Source organism: Perna viridis, chromosome 2 (assembly GCF_037379345.1).
Source record: "Perna viridis isolate PV_CMFRI_1.1 ecotype Kerala chromosome 2, ASM3737934v1, whole genome shotgun sequence".
Classification (NCBI taxonomy): Eukaryota; Metazoa; Mollusca; class Bivalvia; order Mytilida; family Mytilidae; genus Perna; species Perna viridis.
In genome coordinates, this window is record NC_142446.1 from 45,515,083 (window position 1) to 45,535,365 (window position 20,283).

At 32.3% G+C, this 20,283-nt stretch overlaps 1 protein-coding gene across 16 annotated transcripts in view; it reads left to right on the forward strand.

The window, feature by feature from the left end:
- Positions 1–20,283, forward strand: part of LOC148625347 (ryanodine receptor-like) — a 113,296-nt gene that overhangs the window by 35,656 nt on the left and 57,357 nt on the right. For 5 of the 16 annotated variants that reach the window (XM_088568802.1, XM_088568788.1, XM_088568789.1 and 2 more), the window contains 26 exons: positions 6–165; positions 697–862; positions 1,161–1,211; positions 2,831–2,915; positions 3,368–3,488; positions 3,871–3,967; positions 4,255–4,391; positions 4,623–4,687; positions 5,136–5,240; positions 6,164–6,283; positions 6,586–6,755; positions 8,021–8,062; positions 9,126–9,251; positions 12,256–12,312; positions 12,580–13,384; positions 13,659–13,929; positions 14,784–14,970; positions 15,269–15,350; positions 15,814–15,935; positions 16,850–16,925; positions 17,379–17,555; positions 18,018–18,167; positions 18,487–18,602; positions 18,961–19,013; positions 19,536–19,634; positions 20,048–20,146. In XM_088568802.1, coding sequence (XP_088424928.1) covers positions 6–165; positions 697–862; positions 1,161–1,211; positions 2,831–2,915; positions 3,368–3,488; positions 3,871–3,967; positions 4,255–4,391; positions 4,623–4,687; positions 5,136–5,240; positions 6,164–6,283; positions 6,586–6,755; positions 8,021–8,062; positions 9,126–9,251; positions 12,256–12,312; positions 12,580–13,384; positions 13,659–13,929; positions 14,784–14,970; positions 15,269–15,350; positions 15,814–15,935; positions 16,850–16,925; positions 17,379–17,555; positions 18,018–18,167; positions 18,487–18,602; positions 18,961–19,013; positions 19,536–19,634; positions 20,048–20,146 — 3,739 coding nt within the window. The remainder of the gene's footprint in view (positions 1–5; positions 166–696; positions 863–1,160; positions 1,212–2,830; positions 2,916–3,367; positions 3,489–3,870; positions 3,968–4,254; positions 4,392–4,622; positions 4,688–5,135; positions 5,241–6,163; positions 6,284–6,585; positions 6,756–8,020; positions 8,063–9,125; positions 9,252–12,255; positions 12,313–12,579; positions 13,385–13,658; positions 13,930–14,783; positions 14,971–15,268; positions 15,351–15,813; positions 15,936–16,849; positions 16,926–17,378; positions 17,556–18,017; positions 18,168–18,486; positions 18,603–18,960; positions 19,014–19,535; positions 19,635–20,047; positions 20,147–20,283) is intronic. The other 11 variants (XM_088568796.1, XM_088568792.1, XM_088568803.1 and 8 more) reach the window with 5 other exon arrangements.

A 20,283-nucleotide genomic window follows, 5' to 3' on the forward strand; every position in this document is an offset into this window, starting at 1 on the left:
TACAGCTTTTTACAAAGTAATGGATACAAGCCAACACCACTTGATCTGACATCAGTGGCTCTGAACGAAGCAATGGAGGATTTGGTAGAACTACTGGCAGAGAATACACACAATGTCTGGGCTAAAGACAGAATCAAACATGGGTGGACGTATGGGATGTTTGAGGTATGGAAGATATATCATTGTAAACATATATGATTCATATACACCTCGTCTTAAACATTGATGAACCTCCTAATTTTTTAGTTCCATTTACTTGCTTTTCAGGTTTAAATTTGCTTCTTCTTGAGAGCTTATTGTCCTTCATAGCAAAAACAGAGCTGGCTGTATTCTGCAATTCTAATTTTTTTACCGTGCTCCCTAAAACATATTTCTTTTTAAGCTCATAACTAGATGTGCTGTATTAGAAATTACTTTGCTGAACCATTAGTTTGGTTTAGTCAAATTATACCATGACTGGGGGCTTATATTGCATACACCTTGTCAGTCAGTCTGTCTGTCTGTCCATTTGTCTTCTACACTTTTCTGTATCAAATTTCTCACTTTTTTTTTATTGCTTTTACATGATGAGTTGTACATTATCTCCTCTTTCTAATTTCCTCACTTATCTATTTTATGTTCAGGGTATTCTATTCTCGGCACAACATAGGATGAAATATCTTGTTATGTTACAACTGTACATATGAATGTTTTTAGGACCATCACAACAAGAGAAGCCCTCATCTTGTTCCATACAATAAAGTAGATGATGCAATAAAGAAGGCAAATAGAGTTCAGTCTAACCAAACTGTCAAGACACTGCTGGCATATGGATATAACCTGGAACCTCCTACCAGTGAGACAGGAGAAAGTGCTCAGACAGGTAAAGAAACTGAAATGTGTTCAAAGATTACCCCTGAGTTACTGTTGTTGATTTATTTTACTTTCAGTTTGTAGTTTAAAGCTAAAAATAATTTAACTCTTTTAACCAACACATTGATCAGAGAATAAAAAAACTGAATAACCTTGAAATTCTCTTCTTGTCCTTGGGTTTAGTTCTTTATGGGCAGTAAAGTTTTTACCTGAGTTTTCTTTAGTCATTTTCTGTTTTAGATAATGTTGTAATGTATATAAATGTATTATTTTATGTAATACATGTACTATATTTAATGCTTTCAAAGGAAGTAAGCTTTTAGATCACCTGCTGAATTACGGTAATCTAAAAAATACAGGTATGCATTCTTGTATATGTGTTTCACTTACAACTGGTTACAGTTTACACAAATATACTATTTTATTTATACTCTCTGCATTTCAACAGAATTGATCTATGTGCTGTTTTCACAATTATTTGTATACATGTGACTGACACTACTTGTACATGTATTGTTGGTTGTGACATAGAATTTGTGTGCTTAATGCAAAGGAGTATTTATACTACTGTATTAATTACAGAGAATTATGTAGTTAACTTCGGGGAATTGAGTTGGTGTTCCCCTGATTAAATAATAATCACTTGATGAAATTCTTTAGGTAGTTAACTGGTAGTTAAAGTTTGATTTAAACCTACAAAATGATTAAAAAAGTTTTATCTCCCTAGTAGTTGTCCACATTTTATCAGATAATGATCATACAATCAAGGGACGACCAATCATATTTTCTGAAGTTAACTATGATACTTGCTTTAATTATTTATGAAACAAAGGTCAACTTAGAAATGAAAGTGGGTGGAATAGATACAAAGTTTTTGTAATCTTTGAACAAAATAGACCTGAAAATTGCATTTTAAAAGAACAAAATTACTGATCTAAGATAGCAAATTCTTTCCAGTTATGACTTTTTCTTTTACTTGAAGTGTATCTTTACTGTCGTCTTAAAAGATAATTGAATTCTCAGCTTTGTGTTATTTATTTGCTTTAGAAAAGTCAATATTTTAGGTCTAAGATTGTAAATTCTTGCCAATTTTTGTCATTTCTCTTACTCAGTTCTGCATCTGTACTGTTATTCTTAAATAATTTAATTTCGGAAGTAACATAATTTCTGATTGGATAAAAATTTTTGTCCATTATCTCATAGACCAAATTTTGTAATGTGACTGTGATGTCATCAACCTTTTAGAATGATTTAATGATACTAAAATCAAATTATAAGGATTAACTGTTATATTTTTTGGTCTTTTTGAAATAATCTCAATGCTTATGGTTCACACTTGAAAATAACCTGCTATGCAAGTTATTTAGTGTGCACCACAGGCATTGAGGTTATTTCTTCATAGAATGAAAAATATAACAGTCATTTTAAGATAATTGTGTTCTTAGTTTAATGTCACTTATAATGGGAGCGGTTTGCTATGGTTATATAGATTTTATCTGGCTTTATAGAGTACCTATTCTTTCTTAGTATTTGTTTCTAATGGCTAACTAGAGTCTATATTTCTATACATCTGTGTGCTTTACATTATGGATATGAAATTAGAATATGTTGTTTCAGCTGTTTTTTAAAGTGTTCTTTTCTTTTTTTATTATCTTGCATTTTTCTCTGGCCATAGTCTATCATATTCGGTTTTTTTTTACAAAAAAATTTCCCAAATTGCATTTCATTATCTATTAAAATTTCAATTACCCAGTACAGAATTAGTAGAGCACTTTGTTTATTAAGGTACACACACGTTAACTCTAATTTTTGACTTAACTGAAGGTCTGAACAAAACTTCTTCAAATCTTTCGTCAACTCAAATTTCTACAAACAGATCACATAAACTTGAAGATTTAAGAAAAAATCTCTATTTAAGATTGTTTATGGTACCCAGGCCTGAACACATTTCCCTTTTACACATATTTTTCATTTTCAGCTCTCTCCAGGACGCTTGGACAGAAGAAATCTAGGAGTAGAACATACAGAACTCAGTTAACATATGCTGTTTCTTCTGGAAAATGGTAGGTTTTAACATGTTTATGTATGGCTATGGGAAAGATGACTTTGTCATTATTTTCTTCACAATGGTTCTCCCACCATTTTGCAATTAAAAATCTAGTATGGTTAACTGGTTAACTCCTGCTTTTATAGTCAAGAAAAGGATATAACAACACATTCTTTAATATTTAAGGAAAGAATATCTACTCCTATTTTGGTTTTCAAATATATATATATATATAAACTTCTACTTTGATATTCAGGAGGCAAAATAATATGAGCTTCTACTTCATTATTCAAGAAGGCAAAAAACAAATCCCACTATGAAAGTCAAGGAAGGAAAATATCAACTCCTAATTTGATATTCAAGGAAGCTGCATTTTGTAGTTTGCTTTATTCCTGTAGATATAAGCAGTCAATACTTGTCTTAAAACCTTTATATTATATGACTTGACTATATCCATGTTATTTACAGGTACTATGAATTTGAAGTATTGACAATAGGATTCATGAAAATTGGTTGGTCCAAAATTGATGCCAAACCTAGTGTAGAGATAGGACTTGATGGATCATCTTATGGTTTTGATGGACTTCTGGTAAATATAACACACTAGAGTATAATTATTTAATTGATCTAAAGGAAGTGTTTTTTTTTTTTTATGAAAATATAAACCTTATGTAAAGAATGGAGATAGGTCTTTATGAATTTTCCGTTTGGTTTCATATCATTATCGTGACTGTCTCTGTATTTTCCTGGAAAAAAAATAAATTAGAAAATGTTTTGGTCTCAACTTTCATAACGATTTTTTAATTAGTTTTTCTCCGAAAACAGTAAGTAGGAGTGTTCTCTCTCAATGTCTTAAAGGCTCATGACTGAAGCATGATTGTTACTAAAATATGAGCAGATGTTCAAGAAGTTATAACTTAGTATTTTATTGTATCAAAGACACATACACTACATATATTTCCTTTCTAAAGGGAAGGAAGTGGTACCAAGGAGGTGAACAGTATGGTAAGATCTGGCAGGCTGGAGACATCATTGGTTGTATGCTGGATCTCAATGATAAGACATGTAGTAAGGTTTTTTTTTTTAAGGAAATGTCAGCCATCTTGAATTTCATTAATATTCTAATATATTGTCAAAATGACAAATGTGATGCAATTTTGGAAGATTTTTATGATAGAAAGTATACCCTTACATCGTTTCACTCATGTTTTAGATCATTGATTTGAAGTAGATTCCGACCAATGAATAAAATATGTTACTTCTTATTACTTAAAGGTACTTTCTAAAACATTCTTTTAATAGTATTGCCTCAACGTTTGTACTTTGAAATAAGTATGTGTGACTTTAAATTGCAGCCTTCTCTCTGAATGGAGAACTGATGATGGACAACTTAGGACAAGAGATAGCCTTCCGTTCTTTAGATGCTGCTGAAGGCTATGTACCAGCAATGACTCTTGGAGTCAATCAACAGGCTAAACTTAACTTTGGACAGGTATATGTCTGTCTATCCTTGACTTGAATCTTCTTTAAACATTTATAAATGATGATATTTTTGGTGATAAATTGAATAAAGATTCTTCACGAAATATTAATTATGTTCAATGTTTCAGTTCATTTTTCTATAATAATGAAGTTATACAAGTAGAGGCATATTAATGATATAGTAAACAACAAGTATTTTTTTTCTTTATTTCAAATTTGTTATAAAATATTTTTGTTTTAGGATGTTAATACTCTGAAATATTTCACTGTCTGTGGTCTCCAGGAAGGATATGAACCATTCTGTGTGTAAGTAGTCACTTTTTAAAATTGGGTCCAAATATATCTGCATTACATCTTAAACTTTTTTTTGCAATTGATAACAGAATGTTCATGTTTTAGCTATGTGAAATTATGATATCACAATAAAACATTTAAGAAACAAGAAACATGGCAAGCAGGGTCTTCTGAAATGGAGTACTTATTGCCAAATTTTTTAAGTGAGAGAAAGTACAAAGCACTGCTAAAAAATGCAAGACAAGGAAATTCCATTCACCTTTGGGTTATAAACATAATTTTTATTTTAGGCAAAAGATATCTCATTGGATAATGTTTGGTAGATATTTTGGCCTTTAGGATCTTCCTATTGTGAGAGCCTGTTTAGAAAACGTGAAATCTTACCTTTTTGGGTTCTAAAAAAACTTTCCTATCTTGCACTGTCAGCAGTATTAGATTCTTAATTTTTCTTCCTTTTCAGGAATATGACTCGCCGTGTACCCCTGTGGTATGGGAAAGAACAGCCGTTGTTTGAACCAGTTGATGATAACCATCCCAGACTGCAGGTTCAGAGAATACCTGGAGGGTAAAGTATTTTCAACTTTTAGAAAATTTTGCATTTAAACTTTTAGACTCCTGTTGAAAGTAGAAATTTGTTTGTGGCAAAATAAATCATCTTTACCAAATGCTAAAAATATTATTCCAGAATCAAATGGATTCTGTTTGCAATTCATAACCTCATTTTGATTCTTTTGTGCAATACTAAATTATGCCTCATGCAACAAAGTTGCGAAGGGTATAATGTTTCTGACCCGTCCGTCCATCGGTCCAGCTTCAGGTTTCCGGACTTTTTTCTAAACGCTTGCAGATATTTACATGATATTGGTATATAAGTTCACCATGATAAGTTACAGGTCAAGTTTAACTTCTGTTCAGCTCCAATGATTTTTACTGAAATTACGGGCCTTGAACTTAGCAAAATTCACAGAAATAAGTTTTCCAGACTTTTTTTCTAAATGTTTGCAGATATTGACATAGTTTTTAGTATTTAAATTCACCATGATAAGTTACAGGACAAGTTTGTAGTTGGTTCTGCTAGGATGATTTTTACTAAATTTACAGGGCCTTGAACTTAGCTAAATTCACAGAAATAACCATTTTTCAGACTTTTTTTTTCTAAACGCTTGCAGATTATGACATGATTTTTGGTATATAAGTTCACCATGATAAGTTACAGGTGAAGTGTAGTGTTCCACTACAATGATTTTTACTTTGTATTAACTAAAACTCAAAGAAATCACAGTCTGGAGTTTGAAAGTACCATTCTGAGTAACAGAATTTAGTTAGAAGTTAGTGTCTTATATATTACAAAAAAGTACAACAGTCCGTTAGTTTCCTATATTTTTTCCACCATGTTTCCTAGGTTATGATCATCAGATGAACTTCAATAAACATTTTAAAATTCATGAATTGCACCCAATCAATACTAAATATAAAATGGTTTTGTAGAAGTCATGTAACACCATGCTTGAAAGTTCTGTCAAAGACCTTTGGCACTTTGGAGAAAGTACATTTAGAATATCTCAGACTTAGTCTTCCAGTACAGTGCAAGGAAGAATTTCTACATAGGTTTGTATTTAGTATGAAAGACATGTGAAAACATGCTATTGAGACAATAATCAAATAATGGCACCCAGCCAAACCTTGCATATATAAAGGCTCAATCAATATTTTAATGAAAGGGCAAAGTTTATGCATTGGCATTACCAAGAAAAGAAAGTTTCTATAAGTGCAAATGGTTACCATGAATTCAGATTTCATGACTTTAAGAGATGGCGTAATATATGATTTCTTAAACAAAAATTTTGCCATCTTATGTGTCTGCCCGCTTAGTGCTGAGCGGAACAACAGTGTTGTCTTGTTTTCTGTAGGGATAGATCAACAGCCTATCCATCAGCTTTTGAAAGAAGGATGAATTTAGAGAATATAAGAAGACATGAAATGGACATTGAGGAGGAAACACAAACACCTGATTCATTGCCAGAGAATTACAGTGAGGCCATGAGTGAAGGCTCCATTGTGGGCAGCAAAATGACCACAGGTAAGAGGCTACAGAAACGGTTTGATGTTAGATATACTTGAAAGGCTTACATCATGTAGCAAACTACTTGTAAATAAAGGCTAAAGTTAAAGACTGCAGATATTGTAAGGGAAGTTTTACCTGAAAAAAAATGACTCTGGATAACTTTCTTTATTATAAAATATAATGGTTTACTACAAGTTAGATAGCTTTTGAAGTAGAAATATTACATTATTTTTTTCATTAATCTTAGAAATTAGAGAACAGTCCATGCTTGACTAGTTTGAACACTGGAATTTACATAAAATTTTGAGTAATATAATATTTCATTATTTACAATTTATCTCTTAGATTTTGACAAAGTAGTTTATTTTAATCAGTTGTGTTTTTAGTCCTCTAGTTTTGTTTTGAGTAGTTAGTATACCATGTTTGCCTGCTAATAAGCTGTAAAAGCCATTGTCATGTATTCATATTGAGTTTTCTTTTGTTAATTGAAATGATTAAAAAGGAATTGGAAAAGAAACACTTAAAGCTGGATACAAGAAAATATTGATCCTGAAATTGTGGAACAAATTTAGTAATAAAGCACTAGTTTTTGTTCACATACATTGTAAAGTAAAATCACATTGGATTGTGACCACTCACTAATCACCTAGGTTATCAGTATATTCAAAATGATAATAGGGAAAGGAACTTATATGATGAAATGCAACAAATGCACCAATGTATTACCTAAATACACAATAGTCAATACTTTCAGAGATCCTCGAGAGGTGTTAAAAAGGTATAAACACACCTTTAAGAAAGCTCTGAAAGGCCCCAACAATCCACAGTAAAGGAACAATATCATTTCTTCAAAGTAAACTGTAAAAGGCAACCTTTCAATTTGTGTGTGTGGTTATCATTTATTTATTGGTGTGTATCAAATTTTGTCCGTTGGTCTATATGATTATGGGCAGTACACATAAGTTCTTTTTAGATTTGCTTACTGATGGTTCTTGTCTAACCCAATGATTATTGAAAGCCCAATTAAATTGAACATTTTAGAACAATACAATGTAATGAATTGGAAAAAAATGCAAAAAATTGTTTGGTACTTGATGGTTTAGTAATTGCTGTTTTATTTTAATTGACCATGCGAGCAAGCACACCACTTAGGCATAGTATACATTGACCAGTAGAAATTTAGAAAGTTATTTGCACTTAGATTGTAATTTTCAAAATTTTACAAGCACTTATCACAGAATTTTGTCTCAACATTTATGGTTCTGTCTTGTACAATTTAGAAGACACTGGTCGTGATTTTTATATTGTTACCACAAACTATGGTAAGCACTATGTTTGTCTTGTCAGCTTTACTGATCTTTCATCTCAATTCATGCTCGTGGGTTCACCACAGATGAAGTAGTCTGCCACTAAAAAGCTTGCTTTTTCAAATTTTGGGTTTTCTCAATTCTATGCATTCTGCAAGTCATTGTTTTCTAAATTATACTTTGTGTTGAATTATGAAATAAGGATCTTGATCATCAATTTTATCATTTATGCACACGACTGAATTGTGTTTTTTTCTTTAAATTTGAACACACATCAACACTATCATTATATTTTAAGAGGTCAATATTTTGATTTTTTGTTTGATTTATTGTAAATTTTAACTGAAGTTTATTGAATCGTCAAATAATTAATATTCATGTATTGATGAAATATTCTAAAACATTTCCTTTAAACTAAGATGTAATGAACCCACTTACAGATATTGACTAATCATCATTTCTTGTTATACTTGTTAATTGTGTATGTGTCACTCATATACATGTGTTTAGAAATAAATATACCAGTACAATTCCTTATATTTAGGAATCATATGCAAATTAATATATATATGTCAATAAAGGAATTGCATGTTAATTAGTTACTAATATTCTTAACTAAGTCATTGAAACACTGGAACTTTCTTTACCATATTTTCTTAGGCCAGTGGAAAATTATTTCTTGTTTTTCAACTTGGAATAAAATCTCTTTTCAAATCCTTATTTTCCATTATGTTGTCATATTGATCTATACAAGCATCTGTATGTAAACGATGTGAAAGTCACCTTCATATCACCTGACATGGAAAAAAGTATTAAAAAAAGCCTTAGTTCTGCATATGTCCCTCCTTAATGTGTTTTATGCAAAACGACCTGAGATTCAATAAATTAATTTTTAAATCTAGTTTCAATCATTCAATATCCATAAAAAAAATTGAAATTTAAAAAATGACCAAAAATGATTGAAAAAAGAACATTTATATTGTTCATGAAAGTACTTTTTTATACAATGAATCTTTCACATCAATTTACACAGAAAGTTCCAATGTAGCATGTTATTAGCATGTATATCTTTAAACAGAATCTGGTAGGAAAATGACAGAAAGCAGTAGTCCATCAAGTAGTGGTGGTCCGCAGACTTCTACTAGTCAAACTGATACACCAAGTCGACAACCTAATGGTGATCTACAGTCACCTGCAACAAGTCGTAAGTCTCATCCCCTGCAAACATTCTAGTTACCTCCCTTCACAATCAAAGGAAAATAATTTATTTTTCAATGGAACCTTTTTATGTTACTGTTTCCAGCTTACCCCTTGCCTCAGATATAGGTGGAAACTTTTTTCCCTGCAGCTTGTAACATTTCAATATGGTTAATGCCTTATTGACATGCAGGCGTTTATAAAGTTTTGTGACTACCTGACTTTGTATTCCTAGATGGGGTGCTTTGTTTAAGAAGAAATCATAAACTTTTATTTTGTCTTTCTGAGTTTTCCTGGCAGTAAACCTTTAATAATTTTACCTATTAACATTTTCTTGTTATTTAACACATTAATATTATCCTAATACTTTTATAACTAACACGAGTGCTTGTCTTATAATGCATGGTAGTCAACTATACTTAAATTATATGAACAATTACGAAAATTTCTACAGAACACAAAACTTAAATTTCTACAATTTATATACTCGACCAAAAAAGTTTGGTTGCATATTGTTTTTGGTCTGTGTGCCCATTTAGGTAAATGTTGGAGTATTAATTTTTACTATTGATATTAATATCACAGTATTTCATGATGTTAGTTTAAAAATACACAAGACTTACATTATGTGTATCTACAACTTGTACTGTATGGCCGATTATTTGGTGTCAAAATTGACAGTTTTGGTGTAAAGAGTATAGTATGGAAAAATTTTTTCACAGATTCTAATTTTGATGAAAGCTCTGCTGTTCTTTATTACTTACAAAGTTTTTTTTGCGGAATTTAATTTGCGGTTTTTAAATAGACTGCTAAAATATTCCAAAATTAGTACCCCGCTAAAATTATCTGCTATATACTATCCTACTGAGACAGTTGCATACACCTACTATAAACAAACTTATTTTGGCGGAATTCTTTACTAATACCTAGAGACTTAATTGCAGTAATTTAAGTTCATGATTTCTTGAGATAATTGACAGCATATCACTATGAGTGGTGTGCTGTCTAGTAGTAATGGGGTCTATGTAACTGTCTAGTGGTAATGGGGTGTATGTAACAGTCTAGTAGTAATGGGGTCTATGTAACAGTCTAGTGGTAATGGGGTCTATGTAACTGTCTAGTAGTAATGGGATGTATGTAACAGTCTAGTGGTAATGGGGTCTATGTAACAGTCTAGTGGTAATGGGGTCTATGTAACAGTCTAGTGGTAATGGGGTCTATGTAACTGTCTAGTAGTAATGGGGTGTATGTAACAGTCTAGTGGTAATGGGGTCTATGTAACTGTCTAGTAGTAATGGGGTGTATGTAACAGTCTAGTAGTAATGGGGTCTATTTAACTGTCTAGTAGTAATGGGGTGTATGTAACAGTCTAGTAGTAATGGGGTCTATGTAACTGTCTAGTGGTAATGGGGTGTATGTAACAGTCTAGTAGTAATGGGGTCTATGTAACAGTCTAGTGGTAATGGGGTCTATGTAACAGTCTAGTAGTAATGGGGTATATGTAACAGTCTAGTGGTAATGGGGTCTATGTAACAGTCTAGTAGTAATGGGGTGTATGTAACTGTCTAGTGGTAATGGGGTGTATGTAACAGTCTAGTAGTAATGGGGTCTATGTAACAGTCTAGTGGTAATGGGGTCTATGTAACTGTCTAGTGGTAATGGGGTGTATGTAACAGTCTAGTGGTAATGGGGTCTATGTAACTGTCTAGTGGTAATGGGGTGTATGTAACAGTCTAGTGGTAATGGGGTTTATGTAACTGTCTAGTGGTAATGGGGTCTATGTAACAGTCTAGTGGTAATGGGGTCTATGTAACTGTCTAGTGGTAATGGGGTGTATGTAATAGTCTAGTGGTAATGGGGTGTATGTAACAGTCTAGTGGTAATGGGGTGTATGTAACAGTCTAGTAGTAATGGGGTGTATGTAACTGTCTATTTCTATTACACAGTTTTTTTATACTTAAATGTATGTAATGAATTCATCTAAAATTTAGGACTCATGAAAATACAAAACCTTAAGTTATGCCATATTACAGCAGATATTTTTTATAAGAAATAGTACTTAATGTCATGTTAATGTCAAAGAGTAATCAAGGGAACCAAGGTTCAAAAGAATGTAATCCAGGGACTAAGACCAGACATGGAAAAGTCATGCTCCTTACATTGGGGAAGATTTTGACAAAATAAAAGTTAAATTTGAGATAAAAATATGTATGTATAACAAGTTATTATTTGAATTTGGAATTATTTTAGAATTAAGAAAATGAATGAAAAATAATTTGTAAAACCAACCCTTACTAAGGGGGTTAGTCATGCCAGTATAGCTATGGGATAAGGATAGTTGAATAACAGAAGTTAAGGAAAACTTACTAACACCCTTAGCCGTGATGGCAAAACTAATCCCCTTAGTCATGATGGCAAAACTAACCCCCTTAGCCATGATGGCAAAACTAACCCCCTTAGCCATGATGGCAAAACTAACCCCCTTAGTCATGATGGCATAACTAATCCCATTAAGTTAGTTTTTCAAATAATTTTATTACTCGTTTTCTTAATTCCAAAATAAATCCAAGTTCAAATAATACTTTATTGTATATATTTATGGTTTTGTCTGAAACTGTAGAGGGAACATTAGTGCTATGGTTATATTAGTTTTGTTGTGAGTTCTGATGTCAAAAAGTACTGAATCACCATGTTGTAAAATCTTTGAATCTAAAGCAAATTGAAGTTTGTTTGTTTGTTTTTCTTTTTGGTCCTCTAGCCATTTTTCTTCATGAAAATTAATGAAGGAAAGAATATCATTTTACCTTTTATTTGCCACAAAAAAGTGATAAATTTTTTTTTTTAATTTAATTTTGTGATTTGGTCATAAAAATGTGTTATTGAAGGCATCAACGGAAGAGACAAGGGAAGGCCTGAGAACCAGTTAATTATTTTAGTTGGCCTTATTGGATTGGTAATTGTTAAAATTTCATTGTTACTGTTAGTATGATATTGATGTATAATGTCTACAGATGATGATGAAGAAGATGGATACACCACAGATGGAATGATGAATGGCAGAGATAAATGTAAGTTTTTCTCATTTTTTGAAAAGTTTGCCATACTTTCCAATGCAGAAAACCCTTGCTAAATATCAAATGCCAAATTTTAATCACAGCAATATCAGTTCAGAAATTGTACATAGTTTGGGTTTGCTGAAGCAATGAGAGTGGTAATATATCTATCTAAGCTTTGTTTCTTGGAATTTAGAAATTTAATGATTTTATTTTAGTGTAAAAAAGATTTATTTATGTACTAGATTACCAAAATAATTCATTCAAAATAATTCCTTTCAGCATTAGAAAGGAGCTACCGAGAAGGGTCAATGACAGCTGATGATAGACGTAAAAAATTCTTACGCCCACATGGTCAAGGTCACTCCTTGGATGACAGTTCACAAGATGATCGGCCAGTCGGAGGAATGAAAGCTGCTGCAAGTGAATCACAGTTGTCTGCAGATAAACAGAGTTCCTCCCGTCTTTCTTTACTAGGAGACAAACTTATGGACACTGCAAAGGCTATCCAGGAAAAGGGCACTAAAAGGAGCAAAAACACATTTACTAATATTTTCAAAAAGAAAGGCAGAGACCTTTCTCCAGTAGAATCTAAAAGGACAAGAAGTGTAGAATATGGCAGCCTTGATAGAAAACAGGGCTCATCATTTAGACGTCATAAAGATAAACATCGTGAATATGAAACAAGTAAGACCCATACACTGCCAACCTCAAGTACTATGGACTCAGTAGAAAGTGATGGAGCACAACCTTCACAGGGGCCTGTCATCAACATTGAGGCTCCTAGAGGAATGATTCCATATGAGTTTCAGGATGCCATGGGTAGAGGCAAAAATGTCAGATCAGACTTTGGTGGTAGTGAAGGATCAGAGCACTCTGATAGTGACTTCGCTGAACTGGCTGCCATGGCTGATATGATTGATGAGTATCAGTATTCAATAAGGATATTCCCAGGACAGGACCCTGCCCAAGTATTTGTTGGATGGGTTACACCAGGGTTCCATTTTAATGAGAAACAGTTTGAAACCAAGAAAATCAGACATGTAGTGGTTACAGTTCTGGATGATGACTACAACTTGAAACAAAGGTAGGTTATCTCTGGACAGTAGCAACTGCTATAAAAACAATTAAGTAATGATTTTAAATAGAAATACATTTACGATGGTATATCACCAATTGAAGGCTTAATCTGTGCAACATCTTGTAGAAGAATGTTATGTTGCTAAAAAAGAATAACTTATCTGATAGTGAGTAAAGGTTTAGAGCTTACTTTACACCCTGTATTATTAGTCATTGAAACTTTTTGTTTTATTCAAGTCAATTAATTTGACCTAAATCTGACATCAATAATATTTTTTCAGTCTTAGCAGGAAAAACTGCTACATGGTATCTGCAGGTGACCTGCTTCAACGCTATGGCAGTTCTTTACAGGAAGTGACATCAAAGAGGTCAACTCCAGGCCTTGTGATTGGTTGTTGTATTGACATTTCCACAGGCATGCTCAGCTTCAGTGTAAATGGAAAAGAGGTTGCTAACAAGTTTTCTGTAGAACCCAACACAAAGTTGTTTCCAGCAGTCATCTGTGAACCAACAGTCAAAGAAATGTTTCAGTTTGAACTGGGCTATACCAGGGTAATTAGGTTTTACTATGGAAGGAACAAATTTATTGCATATACATGTACATGGAAACCTGTCTAAACCAAACCCCATTTAGTCTATAAAATGGTTTGGTTTAGACAACTGTTCAGTTTGCCAGGGTTCATTATATAGGGTATGTAAGTCTCGTCACGTGACTCCGTGGTTTCGTAAGAATGGGTCCTAGTCTACCATACATATGTATTGAGATTTGTCATTAACATAGCATTGAGTTCAATATTAAAAGCGAAGTATCATTTTTGGGTAAAAATACTGATTAAAGATGACAATTATCAAGTTCTAAGAGATAAAATGTTTAGAATAGCATAAAATAGAAGATTTTGCATTGTGAAGTAGTGTTTGAATTTCCCTGAAGTACACACTAAAATGCATATCGGTCTTCGGATTTCAATACGTTCTACACCAGAAATTCCGTAAGGGAAACTGAAACTAGAATGAGACTTACAAACCCTAGAATGGGACTTTAAAAATGTTTTGTTGATACAGATTTCCAGATTATTCAGGGTTGGTTTAGACAGGTATCATTTTATTACAGGAACCTATGATTGTATTTTGTAGACTTACACTGTGAAAATAAAAGTGATGTATTTATGAAAAAATGATGTTCATTACTAGAAAGAATGGGCCTGGTGTTGCCAATTATAACACAAATAAATTGAAATATCAATTTATGTAACATATGTGTGGTTCATTTGGTATTTGAAGAAACATCATATAATCTAAAGTACTTAAATGAAAATGGATTTCTTGAAATAAAAACGTTATAATAAGAGGGTGTTTTTATTTAATCATCCATACCAATATAATATTGTTATCTGTTACTATTTCAGTATGCCTTGCCACTATCAGCTGCAGTATTCAGAGGACCAAAACAAGCAGTGCCTGCTTGTCCTCCCAGACTTGATGTCCAGACACTCACTGATGGATGTTGGTCTCGTGTTCCTGATCAGATGTTGAGTATTCACTCACTAAAACTATCTGGAGTGAGGGGTTGGAGTATGCTGTGTGACCATCCAGGTATGCTAAGATTTTCACTCAACTTTCTATGTTAAGAATTTAACATCTTAGGAAATTCTTGAATTGCATGTACCGAATAAAAAAACACCAGCATTTTCTATTCCATAAAGCCTGAAAATTAAACATAATTTTTTTAAAATTTTTTATTTTTGAACTTTGGTATGGTCTGTTCATCTTTTTCATTTAGAATTATATGAAGGTTTACTTATTTCACCCTAAATCTTATTCTTAGTAGAGTGCTAGTTGTTTTTAACTTCTAATAATTAAAGTTTAATTGTTCTATTTTGTTTTAATATAGTGGGTATGATGGCTGTGTACATCCCAGAGGAGGATAGAAGTATGGACATCCTAGAACTCATTGAAAATCCACATCTTCTTGAGTAAGTGTATACTGTAAACGTACTAATTTTCGCAGTGTGCTAATTTTTGCTATTTTTGTGGTGGACAAAAAACTGCGAAAAAATAATACATGCAAAATTTGTTTTTAACATTATTTAATGCTAATCATATTTTTGAAATTGTGAAAATTGATATTTGCAAATATGTTCACTTGACAGAATTCATGAAAATTAGCTACCATGAAAATTACTTTCTAAGAGTTTTTTTTTAATAGCTGGGCACATTCAATTGATTCCAGAGTTACATTAAATATATGTCAATGAACACTTAAAACAGTTGCAAGCCATCAATCTCAATGTGTGATATAAGGACTTTTGAAAGAGAATAATACTGCTGCGAAGGTTTAATACACATGGAAAAAATAACTATATTGTTTATGAAAGAATTAAGTTAAGTAAACATACAAAGAAGATTTGAAGATTAACTCCTGATTTTTTATTTCAGTTTCCATGCCAAGACACTAGAACTGTATCAGGCAGTATGTTCCCATGGTAACCACCGAGTATCCAATGCCTTGACACGCCATGTTGATGAAAGATTACTCATGTATTGTGTTCTTAGTGAGAGTAGGTGGATTCTTTATAGCTAAACAACTGTATATCTAAAATTCAATATGATCATTATACCCCAAGCAACAAAGTCGCGAAGGGTATGATTTTGACCTGTCCATCATCAGTTTTGCGGACTTTTTTCTAAACACTTGCAGATATTGACATGATTTTAGTGCAGAAATTCAACATGATAAGTTACACAACAAGTTTGTAGTTGGTTCCGCTCCGATGATTTTTACCCAAATTATGGGCCTTGAACTTAGCTAAATTCACAGAAATAACTGTTTTTCGGACTTTTTTTTTCTAAACTCTTGCAGATTATGACATGATTTTTGGTATTTAAGTTCACCATGATAAGTTACAGGTCAAGTGTACGTTTTGTTCCGCTATGATGATATTTACTTTGGATTAACTAAAACTCAAAGAAATCACAGTCTGGAGTTTGAAACTACCATTCTGAGTAACAGAATTTAGTTAGAAGATAAATGTCTAAAGCCTAAAAATCACTCTTATTCCTTTTTTGTTGAGGTCCTTCTACATGTATTTTTAAAAATTAACAGTAGCCCAGTAGCCAGTGGCTACTACATATTGAGCTGGGCTACCAATCTTTTGAGTAAAATTTAGTTGAACTTATTGAAAATTTTAAACAAAAATATTAAACAAAAATATGATCTGGGCTACCAACTTGTATTTCGTAATTTTTAGCCCTGTCTGTGCACCTTTAGTCAAATTTAGATACATGTACGCTATGTTCAATTAACCATTGGTTAGTAATACAAACTAGAGAAATGCCTGAAACATGGAATAAAGATAAAGGTAGGAAATTAAAGGAGATAATTGGTATGGTCCTTTTATTATCAAATTATATGTAGATTTTAACTTCTTTTGCATTGTCAATAACTTGTGTGATAACTAATCCTATTTTACAGATATGTCTGGTCCACTGAGGACTGGATACCACAACTTGCTGATTACCATGCACCTGGAATCTCATGCTAGAGCAAGGTAAATTCGTTATGATACCCATAGGTAGGGGTTGAGGTGTTGATAAATCTCCCCCGTGATAAGCAAAACATGTAACAAAATGTTAAATATGACCTTAAAATTGGTTAAACTCTTTCAAAGTCTGAAAATATGTGTCCAAATTAACTCTCTTTGGAACCTCTGAAAAATTTGATGTTTGGTTTACACAGGTTCAAAATGTACTAAGATTGACATAAATAGACCAGAAAATGTCTGATTTGGAATGAATTTCAGTTATACAGGGTTTGGTTAAGTCAGGTTTCATTATAAATATTGATACCAGAAAAAATCAGTTTGGGAGGAAGTCTAAGATTTGTTAAAAGAAACAAAGACTTTGTCAAATGCATAATAAAACTAGTTAGAATAATGCATATAACATACATATACATTATAGAGTACTTTACTGTTATCTAATGTTTTAATTTTTTTTTTTAGACTTCTGACCCAGAATGAATTTATCATACCACTTACCAAATCTATGCGTGACTTGAGACTCTATAGAAACTCAACTGTTGGAGATGAGACTAAAATCAGAGACACCATACCCAACATGGATGACAGTGTTTCTATTCGCCCACAACTTGCCATTTCTGAAAAAGAAATTGATACCAGGTATGGAATTGTCATACATTGTACAACATTTATTGCATTAACCCCATGGTTATAAGGACAATTCCTTTGTTTTATGAATTTGCTGTTTTACTTGCTGTATTTCTTAAGTCGATATAAAATTTAAATTGATCATTTTAGAACTCTATTATGGGAGGCTTAGTTTTGTTATTAAAAATTTTGTTGCTGAAATGTCTTGGTGGTATGAAAAGTTTGATTATAGAAAAAAAAACAGGTCGTGATTCTTCATTATAGGAGAATAAAGCACTTACACTACATGGTGTATAAGACTCTGCATGTATGGAAGTATCCTCAACAAGGTTGGTTAGAGCTTCACATAATGAAAAAAATGGCTTTCAACCCTTATCAAATCCTAGAAACTGTGCAGTCCATTAATTGGAAAACAAAACTAAAGATAGTACTATATCGAAATCTATGTAAATTGTATATCTTTTCATTTTTTAGGGCAAAGACAGCTGGTAAGGACAGTACTGCTCCTTTCTTCCCTGTAGAGACATTGAAACAGTATGTGATGTCTGGTCTCAGGGATGCTGTCATCAAAGGAGCTGCACACATAAGAGATCCTATAGGAGGAAGTAGTGCAAATTTGTTTGTGTGAGTATTTTTTTTTATTATTATCTCCCTTTTGTTTAAGTTCAGCCTGTGTCCAGTTTTGATCAGCTTTGTAGAATTATGACGATGGTTTCTGATTTGGGTACCATCTAAATAATCTGATAATTACATTTATCATTTTAAATACTTCAATATAGACTTATTAACCAAAGTAGACCTACCTTTTACTTCTATGTGCAGTTGTGATGACTCTTAGTTCTAGTTTAGATTGACGAGAGTTGAAAAGTTCAACTGTAAATTAAAAATTTTAAATTTCCTTACAATTTTCTTCAGTATTTCCATGTTCATGTTTTTTTTTCAGTCCATTACTGAAAGTGTGTGACAGTCTGTTAGTGATGGGACAATTCAATGATGATGATTTACTGAAGTTACTTACTCTGATCAATCCACAGGCATTTGATGTTGGAAGCCTATCTGGTAAGTCAGGGCCTTAATTAGAGGATTAATCCCAATTTTTCAGGTTTATTTTCTTGCTTACTATGATTCTTTACATCTGCCTTTCAATGCTGTTGCTTTTTAGCTCTATTGAAACACAGTTAAACCCTACTCTGGCTTATATAGTGTATTAGACTAATATAATCTAAAATATTTTGAAATTTATTTTGTAGCAAATTGAAGGTTTTTGTAAACAAACTTCATTACAATAATCTGTAGAACTTCTAATTTTATGGTCATGTATCATCACAAACATATTATCATTAAACCACAATACTTATATTATTTACAAGATAAAGCATTAAAAACACTATAATAATTTAAACTTCTGTAATTAAAGATAGTAAAGTGGGCCTACTACAGATGAAATTAGATGATGCTGTAAAATTGGAGGTAAATAAAGTATAGTTTTATTGAAGCACTATTTACTACTGACAAAGCATGAGATAAGCAGTGGGTGCATCTTTAAAAACTGGGTATTCATACCCCTTCTATTGCCCTCAGACGGATGGATGGAATGTTTAATGTTCTCTTATATAAGCTGTTTGTAGAATGTTCATCTAGGTGGAAGAAGGCTTCTTATCCATGTCCATTGTTTTTAAATTCTTTGGATTAAGAATTATACTGAAAAAGGTGGGACTGATGTATTGTGTGACTGAATTAAAGTGTTCATTGCTTCCTTACTTTGATTTCGTAATTAGTAAAATCAATACGATTGCTTGTATTTTGCATTTTGTAGTAATAAAAGAAGCAATGTGCAAAATTACAAAGAAAAAAAAAACATTTAGGTATCAAGTAGGGTCTATGTCAGATCTGATCAAGAACATAATCTATATATATTTAGTTGAAGAATAGGAAGTTAACTTAATATGCATACTTTTGGGTGTTAGAATAAACTTACCTGTTTGTTTTTAGGTGTGTCACATCTTACAGCATTTATGTGACTTACAGCTGAGACACAGGGTGGAATCAATTATTGCCTTCTCTGACAACTTTGTATATGCTTGCCAAAGTGTGAGTAGCTTTTAATCATGTCATAGGTATTCAGTAGGTATCAGTGTCACATTACTATTGTAAAAGTATTAGTTTTGACGGTATACTAATTTTTGCAGAGAAATTGATTTTTAACACTGAATAACCCTTGTAATTTTTTTTAACCACGGAAATTGATTCCCCTAATATGTTCACTTGACAGAATATGCTAAAATTAGCAACCACAACAATTATTACTTACTTTATAAAGTTTAGCCATGTATTAAAATGTTACAAATGAGGCACATTTACATGTACTTACCATTAAAACAGAAACATATCTGAAGAAAGTTTATAAAGCACTATAGAATTTGTTACTACTCTATTGTTTAATAGGACCAAGCCTCCTCATTCAGAAAGAGAACTCGTTAAGATGACATTTTTTTTTCACATAGGACCAGAAGAAGAGATACAATGACATTAAACAGGCTGACCTCCCCTCTTCCGTCACGGCCAGAATGACCAGAGAATTCAGATGTCCTCCACATGAACAGGTATGTTATAATAATAATAACAAAAGCTATGTCCTTGTGTTTCTATACATGGTAACAGGGGCGGATCCAGGGTTTGAGTTAAGGGGGGGGGGTGTTAATTGAATTAAATGCAGTGCAAAGCCAAGCAAAAAATTTTA